At 35.6% G+C, this 13,048-nt stretch overlaps 1 protein-coding gene and 1 long non-coding RNA gene across 2 annotated transcripts in view; one reads left to right on the forward strand and one right to left on the reverse strand.

The window, feature by feature from the left end:
* The window catches only part of LOC121452940, a 164,844-nt gene that overhangs the window by 10,689 nt on the left and 141,107 nt on the right, over nt 1-13,048 (reverse strand). The window contains exon 2 of the long non-coding RNA XR_005974936.1: nt 8,092-8,205. This is a non-coding gene — a long non-coding RNA (uncharacterized LOC121452940). The remainder of the gene's footprint in view (nt 1-8,091; nt 8,206-13,048) is intronic.
* LOC121452939 (barrier-to-autointegration factor) lies at nt 9,650-10,026 on the forward strand. The gene has a single exon (XM_041659356.1). It carries the CDS (start codon nt 9,673-9,675, stop codon nt 9,940-9,942), a length of 270 nt encoding a protein of 89 aa, XP_041515290.1. The 5' UTR covers nt 9,650-9,672; the 3' UTR covers nt 9,943-10,026.

Below are 13,048 nucleotides of genomic sequence, written 5' to 3' on the forward strand. Positions count from 1 at the left end.
TATCTTCTTTTTTTCTTCCTCTGTGTCTGTTTGCTTTGTTTTAGTTTTATTTTTTAAATGGTCTCTGTTGTCTAGTGAGATAGGGAAGACATGGAGTTGAATCGGTGGGGATATGGGGAGAACTAAGGAGGAGAGGGGTAGGGTAAACCATATTAAGAGTATACTCAGTGAAAACCTTATTTTCAACTAAAAGAAAGAAACATATCTATGCATCTGTTGCAAATGGAAAAGCTAATAAGGAAACGCTTGATAACAACATCAAAAAATCTCTCTCCGGTGTCTCTGGCTTATCTTTCTCTTGTTACAGCACAATGTTGTATATAAGTAAATATATATATATATATATATATATATATATATATCAGGAAAATTGTTTCAGGAAATGCATCTCCAGTTTAACTGACAGAAGCATCAAGTCAATGACATTAAACAGTAACACAATGAGCATGTGCTGTGTGTAGACACATTGTTGTCATTTTTCTGATAATGTTCTAATGTTTTTTCCTGCTTTATAAGTCGGAGGATCAAGCACATATAAACTGTCAGACCTGTGAAAAAATGGTAAGCTGCCTGACTGACTTGTTCCAGAAAGGTCATTTATTCATTATTCCCTATGCAAGTGTTCAGTGTATTTTGCATACGAAATAGCTCTGAATGGGAAAGATGTATTAATTCCATAGCAACAGGGTCAGAATGTGAAGGGAACAGAGATTGAAGCTCACTACTATTTTAATATGAAGTCGTTCATACTGAGTCACTAGAGTTTACAGACTGAGTTTTTACTTTCTCTAAAGTTTAAAATTTTGTTGCTGAGAAATACAAAAGAATGAATTGTTTTAATTTATATAAAGAGAGTCAGGTCTGCAGAGGTGATTCAATAGGTCACTGTGCCTGCTGTCGTCACTAATGACCTGAATTTGAACCCTGAGGCTAACATAGTAGAATAAAAGAAGCAACTTCTGCAAATGTCCTTTACCCTCCATGGTGTACTCAAGTACATATGTATCTACTTGTGTGACCCCAGAGACAACATAATAAAAGGTAAGAAAAATACAAAGTGCTATAATTCATACCCTTCTTAAATTCTCTGTATACCAAAATATAGGTTAGTACTTCTAGAAGCTATAAGACAAAAGTTATTTCTGTTTTTCTTGAATAATTGTGTATAATGTCTTATCCAAAATGACTCTTTCCAGACACAGTTATTAAAATTAAGGAAATGATTACTTGAACCTAAAATGTAACTATCAAATATGTATAACTGTATAAATCCAAAATTCAAAAGTTTAATTAATATTTTAATAATGATCATCAATAAAATAATAATTTTACATTGCACAATAAAACATGTTACTAAAGTTAATTTTGCCTTTTTTTTGAAAAATGTGACTTCTAAAAAATTATAAATTTTGTAGTTACATTTTACTTCTAAAGTTTATAAATTGGATATGTGGTTTACATTATAATGTACACCTATGTTATTAGACCATACAGTTTTCATATTCTATTTTTAGTAATCACATTACTATTCCTGTTTGCTTACTCATAGCAGTATTATTTATTAATCACTTTTAACTTCAGATACTCTGGCTCCTTCCAATAACATTTGCTAGTATGAAGTAATTCCACAATGAATAGCTTAGTGTTTTTAGCTTCCTATTTCTACTGAATTATTTAATGAGAAAAGAGGGTGCAAATGCATCAAATACATTTCTCTTGAGTCATGATATGCATAAACATATTGCATCTAATGAAAAGTTTATATACATTTACAGTTTGCCAACATAATAAGTTAGCATACTTGGCTTACCAAAAGCAGTCCAGAAATTAGTAGTATGATTAAAAAGTTATTGCCACATAGTATAGTATAGACTAGGTAGCCTGAACTGGCCTTCTGTAATCAGATTGATAACTACCCCAGCTGTCATCAGAGAGTCTTCACCCAATGAAGGATGGAAACAGTTGCAGAGATCTACAGCCAAGCACTGTGCCCAGATTGGGGAATTCTGTAGAAGAGATGGAGAAAGGATTGATTGTTTAAGCCAGGACCGAGAAGGTCATCACAAAGGAACCCACAGAGACAACTGAACTGGACTAAGGAGCTCACAGACTCTGAATAGATGGCTAGAGAGCCTGCATGGGACCTACCTAGGTTCTTTACATATATGTGACAATTGTGTAGCTTGATCTGTCTTTAGTAATGGAAGAATAGGAAGATGGAAACATGTCCCTAATGCTTTGTCTGGCTTCCAGCTACCCATTCCTCATACCGGGCTGCCTTGCCCAGCCTTAGTTAAAGAGGAAAAAACTTAGATCTACCTCAACTTGATATATCATGCTTCACTTCATTGATATACATCTGAAGTCTGCCCAGTTCAGAACAAAAAGAGAGGAGGAGTGGATTGCAGGGGCTATCTGTGGAAAGGGAATGGGAGGAGTAGAGGTATGGGAAACTGCAGTCAGGATATAAATTAAATGAATGAATTTAATTAATAAAAATATTGCCATTAATCAATAACTAAAAATGATTTTTCAAGAAAACTTTGATTTATATGTTTTGCTTCTACAGATAGTTGATCTCAATAAAAATATTTATTTATGTATTTACTTGTTTAGTTTTTAGTGAAATAAGGTCTTACTTGTAGTCTTTGCCATCTTGGAATTTGCATCTTTTTGATGCTCTCTATATACTGGAATCTTATGCTTCAAAGAAATCAGTAACTGCTGTACTTTAAAAATAGTTAAATGGGTTTATCGGGTGCTTACCCTGAGAATACCAAAGCCAGCGACTGGGGCCACACTGTTCTTTGGGACTGCTGGGAAATTTTTAAGATGCTGTCATGTGTTGCAGACATAAGCGGCACTGTCTTAAAATCTATTTTGAAAGGACAGATCCTGTGGCTGACAGTGTAAGAGAGTGGAAAAGAATTGGAAATCTCTCCATATATAGTTCGCCCTCACAGAACGGTAATATGGGAGGTTTCTTTTTTCTTTTCAAAGATCTGTCTGCCTCTGCATCCCAAGTGCTGGTATTAAGGGCATGTGCCACCACTACCGGGCTTCATTAGGAATATCTTATATGTTTGAATCAATGTTTTGAGGAAACCAGTGCAACAGAGATAATATGTAGGACTAAGATGCTACCTCCAAGAAACATAAACATTTTAAAAAAGTAAGCTGCAACTACTGGTGGTTTTAATTAGATTACTAATTTTTCTTAATTACAGAAATAGTGATTTTTGAAATGAGGGGTGTTATAAAATTACAACATTTTTTTTGTTAACTTAATAAACGAGAGGTAAGTGTTTAGGAAGTGTTGTCAACTCCATGCAGGCATTTTGTGTTTGCTACATCTTCTGTGACGCTATGAGTAGCAAAGTGTAAGCCTGCTCTGTCTTCTAAACTTTTCTTTCAGTTGGTGTGAGCTTTAACATCTCTCTGGATCCTATCACAAAAATGTGCGTAGATTTTTTTTGATTCATAGTTAAATTCTGAAAATCGGAAATTTTAATCTATAAAATGAAGATTATGAGAATCATTGCTCAAGGTTCAGACAGAGAAATAGTAGTATTTGAAAGTGGGTTGCCAAAATTAGTAGCCAGGTTATCCTAAGAAATTTGAAGGTAAGTACAAAATAACAAAAGCAACTTGATATTCAATATAGTTGAAGAAACAGAGACAAAATAAAATTCAAGAAACTAGTTACTTAAAATATGTTTAACGTTCAATGATATAAGATAAAAAGAAATCAGTATACCTAATACCAATTTTAAAATATATATCCATGATCATCATGAAAGTATAACTATTTATTTTGTATGCATATATATGAGGAAACATATGGTAGTTTGTTAAAAGTTAATATTTTAGACTCAGATATCTAAAGCTTAAGTTACTGAGTTTAAATTACCACATGTAATTCAATAATTTAATATTTTAAGTTTCAGTATCATTTAGATGAAGTCAACAATAAACTACAAAATAACTTGATACTCAGTAGGCTACATATTTAGCACATGTCCTGATCCACAATAAGTAACAAAATACGGTATTGGCAGCAAATATTTTCATGATGGCCATCACTGTATTTTCATACACACATTTTCCAGTTAAGATAACTGGATAAGAAGTCTTTGGAATTAAATCTAGTATCACAACTGCAGAGCCATCAGAAACCCCAGTGAAATGCGCCACAGTTCTCATACAACCACAAGATGACTCCCCAGTTTCTGAAGTTGCTTGCCATTCTTAAAGTCTTAAATCGTTTAAACAAAATATTTGTATGTACGTGTTGGGCACATGTATGCAAGTTCTTCTGTGTGCATGAGGGTGAGGCTTTAGGAGACAACCCCGAGTTTCATTCCTCAGATTTCTCAGGAACTGCCTGGTTTTGCTTTTTGTTTTGTTTTTTTACTGGACACAGAATCACACGATCTGTCACTGGCCTGGAACTAGACAAGTAGATGGAGCTAAGTGAATAGTGAAGCCTAGAAACACAGTCATCTCCTTTTTGCTAGCGCTGAGATTAGAGTGTAACTTTTGTTTATTTTCTAGAGATCAAGCTCAGAGCCTCATGCTTCCATGCCAAACGTTTTACCGACTTAGCCAAGTCCACTACTAAAACATTTTAGTATCGACCAGGTTGAAACAGAAATCAGCAGCATCATTCTTGCCATTCAATATTACTGTGATTATAAACACACTGCCTATAGAAAAAATACATTAAGTATCTACAGTAAGCTAATATAAAATCTTGAATATTCAATGGAGACAGCACTATCTGTCAGCACTGTCTGTATGATTCTCAAGATTCAAGTAACACTTCAGATTTTTAAACATTGAACCTTTGTCCTCTTCAATGAGATTCTCTTCAGGTCTTTATTTCATCTTGACAGATTCCCTCCTATTGTTCTGAATGAGCATCCATCATATTGAAGTCTGAAGTCATTCTTCTTAAAAAAAAAAATACAAGAAGAAACAATGATATTGGTTCAAGATGTGGTACCTATTTACAGAAGTTTTCACCTGGGGCCTCCTCCAAAGTTTAGCTGCCGCTATTATTTTATTTAAACATTTCATGGGTGACTCTACAAGCTGTGCGTGGAGGACATTGTTTCTGATTCCCTAAGCAATGTTTCGAAGCAGGAAAGAATTCACTGCAGAAATACTCTTGCAGAAAATGACAAGTATTACAGTACTATTATAGTATCAGTGATTTTTGAGACTCTCACAAAACATTCTGTATTATGTTGAAGATGAATCCCTTAGTCTGGACTCCATGACTCATGGTGTACACTTCATATAAACAAAAGATATGAAGACAATATATGTATGTATGTATGAATATTATTATTATCTCCATTTTTCTCAAAAGCATTTAATACATCAATATTTTACTTTGAGCATTTCTTGTAAGTCAAAAGGATTGTCTTTATGTATTATTAGCACATAAATGCATAATTTCAACAGGATTCATGTAAATAATTTCAAAAAATTAATATTGATCTGAAGTAATGGACAAAAAATAAATACATGTCATTGAATGCTCACTATAGTCTGGGCAGTATTTTGAATTTTTTGAAGTTCTTTTCATGTAATCCTCACAATGATACAAAATTATCTATCAAAAATGGGGCAGAAATAAAAGGAGAGACAGTTGTCAAAACAAATGTTAAATAGCTGAAGTAGCTGGGAAAGGATCAGAGCAGCAAACATAATCAGGACTCAACCAAAGGGAGTTCAGGGAAAATATATGATTAAAAATGGATCTCAAATGTTTTGTTCCATCTTCAATGCTCTATCTACTGCGGAATCTATTTGCACACATCCTAAATTCTGCAAGTAGATTATAATTCAGTTTCCTGTCTGTAAGAATCAAAAGAAGTTGCTATTTGGAAACTAGAATTGTTCAGATCTAAATTGTTTCTTTTCACAAGATGATAATCATCACTTAAAGTTATAAATCATTGATCTTAATAGATAAATTTCAATCTGCAAGATACAGAATACAGGATCAAAGTGTTAGCAAAATAGGAATGTGTAGTGATATTTTGTTTGTATTTTAAAAAATAAAGTTTGCTTGAGGATCAGAGAGCAAAGCTATGTCACAAGGGACCAAGGGGAGTTGGCACACACCTTTGCTCCCACTACTCAGGAGGCAGAGGCAGATGGATCTCTGTGAGTTCAAGGCTACCCTGAGCTAAACAAGATTGATCCACAAACAGATCCAGGTGGTGGTGGCTCACACCATTAATCCCAGGGTTTGGGAGTCACTCACGTTTAATACCAGCCCTAGGGAAGTGGAGACAGGAGTAATAAGGCTGGGCAGAGAGAAAAATATAAAAAGGAAGAAACAGGGACTCATTGGAGTGTGGAGTTTGAGAATTCGTGGAGATAAGATCACACCCTTTATATATGAAGATTTGATAGAGGTAAAAGGTCTCTCTAGTAGATGGCTTTTTTGCTTTTCTGATCTTCAACTTGAACCCCAATATATGTCTTTGGGTTTTTATTATTTGTGCTACAGGGATGACTTAATATGTCATACAAAGAAGAATGAAGACAGTCAAGAGCTGTTATTTGTTTTCTTCTTTGTATGCTAGGACCAGAATCTCTCTCATTAATTTAGCTTTCAGGGTTATAAATGTCCTCTTAGGTTCAAGAAGTGGGACACATAACTGGAATAAACCTTATGTTTATGTGTCAAATATGTAATAACATTCTTATGAATCTAACAATTTTCCTCCAGAATTCCATGACTTGGCTATTACTAGAATCAAAACTATCCCCCAAACATTTATGTTTTTCTGTTTGTATTGTGCAAAGAAAGAGTAAAGTCAGAAATGTTATAATGCTAGCTAATCTTAATTAACACTTGACAGTTTTCAAGGTGTCTGCACAATTGATTTATTAATCTTTCGATATAAGTACAGATTGTGATCTCAATAGATTTATCCAGGTAAGGCTATTACCCAAGCATCCAGCAAGGCCAGATTTTTAGAGCATCTCCTCTGGATTACATTATATTAACTGAAACTTCTAAAACTTTATGAATATTTCAAGTAACTAATTGCACCTACAGCCTGAATACTTGACCTTTGATCATTATAATACTTTATTAAAGGTTTTGATGATGCCTTTCTTAGCTCAGTCTTAGTGGAATAATAGAAAGGGCTGCCTCTGCTCTGAGTACAAAAGGTGACAGTTTGTGTAAAATTCTCAACCAACCACAGTTTTCTCCGCCCAGGTGTCTGCATCCTGAGACAATTCACCTACAGAGTCTCTCATCAAACATTTGCAAAGCTACCTCCTTGTTCAACTGTGTATAATAGATCATCTTGATTTTTCAGTTATATATAATAATATCTCAAGTTTCTGTGAGTGCACCTCCAACCCAGTGCATATCCTACCCAATCCCAGCTTTCATGATTGTCAGGCTGTTGCTTCTTCTTTCCCTCCTTCCAGTAAGGTCAGTCTTAAAGCCATACATGAAACAGCACGGCGTTCAATGCTGTGGATCCACATATCTATACTCCCAGGGCAGACCTCACATGAATACCAGCAAGTCCAAATCGGATAAGCATCATAGCCAACCAGGGTTACAAGCAAATAGTCTAGCTGTAAATCCTATGGGAAGGTTTTGAGTGATGAATCATAGAAACAAAAGTTCAGGGAAAAAATAGCAAAGTTAACCCTAACCTTTATAGCATAGAGTAACTGAGGAGCAAATTTACTTGAGGTAGAGAAGCCCCAGGTGCCATTAAATATGCTAGTGAATGTCAAAGCTATCAAATTTTGAAAGTCGAACTTGCTAGTCACAAAATTTGTAGACTTAATTATCCCAAAGCTTACAAATAAGGAAACAGTGATTAATGTATAAAGGAAGTAAATGTAAAATGCTTGTGACTCAAGAACCTGCTGTTCTTCTCTTCATTCTTTCCCAAATCAAGGTTTGCAAGTAGCTGACACTCAGTCGTTAATAAGTGTTTCGTTGTATAATTACACAAATGAATATGGCTAGAAGCATTATTAAATTGAAGACAAAATTTTGAAAGTGGAGTTCAGTACATTCATCATCGTGGGGATGATTACCTGCCTACTGTCCTGAGGCATGCTCTGTGCAGGACAGTGAAAGATGAGGCTGGTGACTCCAGCAGGACAGCAGTCAGAGTGAGAGCAGACACTGCCCTTCTGGAGGTCAGATACCTGCAATGGAGAGAAGAAAGGGATTTGGATTGTGGTGAAGAAAACTGGCCTTGTAGACGCACGTGCTGGTTTCAATGCAGATTGTTGCTGTAGCTGTATGTTGTTGGTCTAGCAATTTTGTCATGCACTGGTAGAAGCTTTATCCATGTACCTCTCCCGTAAAAGACTTGTTACCCCAGCTTTTGAAAGTGACAGGAAGCAATCAATGGAGTCAATAAGCTTTTCAGATTAACTTCCCATTCCCTTACTACCAGTCACATCTACTGACTCCCTGCTGTGCTGCTCTTTCCTCCAACTGAATCACTCCCTCCTGGTGAGAGACGGGGGAGACTCATAAAACTGAACAAGTAGTAATATTCACCCTCATACATACAGGATTGCCAAACCCCCTCCCCTAGGTTTCTGTCAGTAACAATTCTTAAGAAATTTTGGCCTGTCCAGATGTCTTTGGTCTGTGCAGACACTAGGCATGTGAGTTTCATGAATTGTCACTGGTATTGGGCTTCTCAGTGATGCAGCTGTGTTGGGTCACCTCACGTTCCTATATGCAATGTCAGTCAGCTCATTGGTTCACTAAGCTAGAAGTAGGTGGGCTCACTTATAAATTTATTGTTGGCATTCTAAGAAGCGAACAGATGTTTGTTAACATCTCAGCAAAAGTCATTGGATACTGCCTAAGGCTAGTTTAGAGATGTGTCATAATTTTGATATTGACATAACCTGAGGCAATTGTAACATGTCCATTTTAGCCCCAGGGCTCCCTCTGAAATTCCCTGAGACTACCATACCACGATGAAGCTAGATCCTTCCTTTTCCCTAAACTTGCTTCTCCTCTCTTGCATAGATAATAATTCCAAAAGCAGATCCTAGTAACCAGTGTGCTCTAAAATTCATCTCAGATTTTATTGGACATAACTCAAAACTATAACAAACATTACCCAAGAGAAACCTAGCATTTTCATTTCAAAAATGGAAAAACAAATATTAATTTCGCACTTAGTAGTGTACTTTTTTTATGAATCTAAATAAAAATATTGTTCTAAGACTATTTTTACTCATTTGTTATTTAGGTGTGAAACAATGTATCTAGAAAAATTATGTGACTACTAATGAGTATGATAGCACAAGAGCCAATAACTTAATGCTGAGCTAAGATGATTTTGTGGTATAACAAAAGTCAAGTAGTTTCGAGATGATTGTTTCTAAAACTAATATTATTTTTCTATCTTGATATTTCTAACCAGAATTTTGTCAGTTTAGAACATACTGATATAAACAACTACTTGTCTCTCTTTCTATCTATTATATATTGATTATGTCTTTGTTAAAATGGTTTTATTAATTACTTAAATGGTAATTACTTCAAAGGAAAGTAATTTGTGGAGGTATCGGCAGGAGCTGCCGAGTAGCACGAGCAGCCTTTACCAGAGCCGGAGCTGCCGGAGCTGCCGGTTAAACTTGATCAAGATGACAACTTCCCAAAAGCACCGAGACTTCGTGGCAGAGCCCATGGGGGAAAAGCCAGTGGGGAGCCTGGCCGGGATTGGTGAAGTCCTGGGCAAGAAGCTGGAGGAAAGGGGCTTTGATAAGGCTTATGTGGTTCTTGGCCAGTTTCTGGTGCTAAAGAAAGACGAAGACCTCTTCCGAGAATGGCTGAAAGACACTTGTGGTGCCAATGCCAAGCAGTCCCGGGACTGCTTTGGGTGCCTTCGAGAATGGTGCGATGCCTTCTTGTAGTGCACTCTGGGGACTCCTCAGTCCCCCCAGCCACAGAATCTAGTCTCCAGAGTCAGCAGCTGGGTGGGGCTCCTCCCTGTCCCCATGAAGGAAAAGATTGCTGTTGTCACAGTCACCTCCTTTGTACTCCGGGGTTCTCTTCCCCACAGCCTTTCATCCATTTTGGAATTCTTGCCCTTGCATGCCTTGCCCCTCCTCCCCCTGCAGGTCGATGGCAACAGCTACCAGCTTTCCTGAATGGATTTCTGGCCCCTTTCTCCCTCCCTTCACCATCTGTTGGATGTCCTTTGGTTCCCCCCCCCCTTTTTTTTGGCAAAAATAGTCACTCTCATTAAATATTTCTAGATTAATAAAGTCAGTGGCCTTCCTAAAAAAAAGTAATTTTTGATTAATTATAACTGATTCCTTAGTTGATTTACAATTATAATTATATTAAGTTAAAATGTTTATTTAAAATTATGTAAGGGTAGATATTGAGATACATGTCTTTCTCAGCACTTAAAGTTGAAGGCAGCAACACAAGGTGTTCAAGTTCACCCTCAACTGCTTTATGAGATTAACACTAACTTGGGTTATGCAAGATTCCATCCCCAATTATCCTCCAATTTTTATTATTACTATTACTAACATCTAAATATATGCTTTAAAGTATTTTATGAGTTAATATTTTTGTCCCCCAACTTTTGTCAATAATGTCATCATCACGCACTAGGAAAGGATGTTCACTGAGTAGCTTGATTTTACTGTTGCAAAACCTCTGAATCATTGTAATCTATTCCATTCTTATTTCTGCTCATTATTACAAAGCTTACCTTCGTTCAGCCTTCAAATTGGTGCAGTATGTTTTGGGAGTGCTGCCTTCCTATGAGTAGCAATGCAGAAGGATGGATGGGTTGTGGGCAGAGGGGGGATGTATGGCAGACTGGCAGGAGAGGAAGGAGGAGAAACAGTGGTCAGGTTGCAAAAATAAATAAAATATATATTAAAAACACTATGTTGGAAAAACAAAACAAAGCCAAGTCAAGCAAACAAACAAACAAACAGAAAATAAAGCAAAATAAATAAAAACCGCCTCCAAACTTGGTTATTTCTCTGTACCTGTCCATGTATTGACAGAATCTAACTGATAGCTGTATATTAATAGCACTGAAATGTTGACCCTCTGGCATATTTTCTTTTACATTTGCCATTTGTTTAAACAAAATCGTTTTATATATTATTATTGAGTTTCTCAATATATTTCTAAATTACCTATATCAAACATCTAAAAAATTCGACCCTGGTTTTCTCATTTTTATAATAACCAGCCTTTGAGAGTGCGGTATCATCTTAGAATGTCTTCCTAAAGGACATCCTGAATGAGGCCATGATATCCAAGTTCGAATATGAGATGATCAAATAATTTCTAAAGAAATTAATTTGTGATAGTTGACTAATAATGATTTTCTCTTCAATGAGAACAACACATTTGTCCTCATTTTAAAAAATGTGTGCTTTTATCAACATCAAACGGTATCTCTCTACTGTAGGGAAAAAGGCCATTCAAGCCATTTAAGGTTTATAAAATATGGCATTGATAATGGATATCCCATATGTGTCAGATAAACATGGCTGGCATTAGATATCTGTGAGATATGGATCAGCACAAAATGGCTGACATCAGATGTCTGATGACCCCCAAAATAAATATGATCTATTATGTAACTATTTTTGAAAGGAAGCCATTGTTGGCTTCTATTGAAATTTGTCCTTGAGGTCAGAGATCGGAACTTTCATTGCACCTTTGCCACCCTACCAGAATGTTTGTCTGTAGGCCTGAATGCCTACCACTAGCCCGACTGTGTGCCAGTTACCCGTGTTTGGTTGTGTTTGGGTCTGTGTTTACATGTCTGCCAGTGGCTACATGCCTAACACCCTTTGCTCACAGTGAATTTATTTTCTGTGAATCCTCAGAATTTCTTCAGTCATGACTGTCTTGACATTAGGATACAATTTATCTTTTAAACTTTAAATTTTAAGCAATCTATGCTAATCAAAATTGCAAAAATTTCAAGATAGAGTGATAGAAAACTTTAACATGAAGCAGGAGTACAAATTTCAGTCAAACTTGGAAAATGTAACCATGGGAATTTGTAGAACCTACATTTTCTTAAAATACTCTTTTATATTAAGAAAGAAAATTGGAATAATGGTGTATCAAGAAAATGTGCCTGCTAGGTGAATACTTTAAATACTAGCACTTTTTTCCTAATACTTGGGAGACAAAGGTAGGCCAGTCTCTTTGTTCAAGGATAATCTACAGAGTGAGTTTTAGGACAATCAGAGTACTCAGAGAAATTCAGTATTGATAAAAATTTTTAAAAAGGAAGATGTCACTTTCTATATGTGTATATTCCTTGTATGTCAGTATTCTGAGTAGAATCTAGCTGTATAAAGTTGATAATGTATGAGTTGTTTACAGTATTAACAGAGATGAGATAACAGGTAGATTTTGTTATTTTATACTTGTGAGAAATTTTAAAAAATTCTTTCATTTAGAGTTTGTGCTTTTGTGTAGAGATAAACTGTATTATATGAAAATATTGATTCTCTGTTTCTTTTGCTATTGTTCAAAATTCAATAGACAGACATGACAGAAAAAAATTAAAAGTAAGAATAAGGAAATATCTTCACAGTTCTTTAGAAGAAATATGAAACTTATAGCAAGACATGTGGAGGTGTTTGTCAGCAATAAGAAAGTGAAACAATAAAACATAGATATAAGGTATTAGAGGGCCCAGGAGAAGCACTGATTTAGAAAGAAGACAATGAAAGCGTATTTAGAAATACTGGAATACAGATAAATTGTCACTACCAGCAGTAGAGGGAATAATTATAGCATCAAACCTCAAAGAATATGTCATAAAATACATTTTGGGATATATTTTCTTTGGAAAAGAGGGCAGATGACTCACAGTCATAAAGAGATGTATAAATTACATTTATAATCAAATACTTACTAAGGCAAGTTAGATGGTTATTCATTTCAGGTGTCTATCAAAATGATGGGTGCAATTAGAGTGTGTTACAGAAGTGGCTTACATTACTCATAGCAATGACACATTAT

Source organism: Microtus oregoni, unplaced genomic scaffold (genome assembly GCF_018167655.1).
Source record: "Microtus oregoni isolate MIOR12 unplaced genomic scaffold, Mior012 000010F_ref0000083, whole genome shotgun sequence".
Classification (NCBI taxonomy): domain Eukaryota; kingdom Metazoa; phylum Chordata; class Mammalia; order Rodentia; family Cricetidae; genus Microtus; species Microtus oregoni.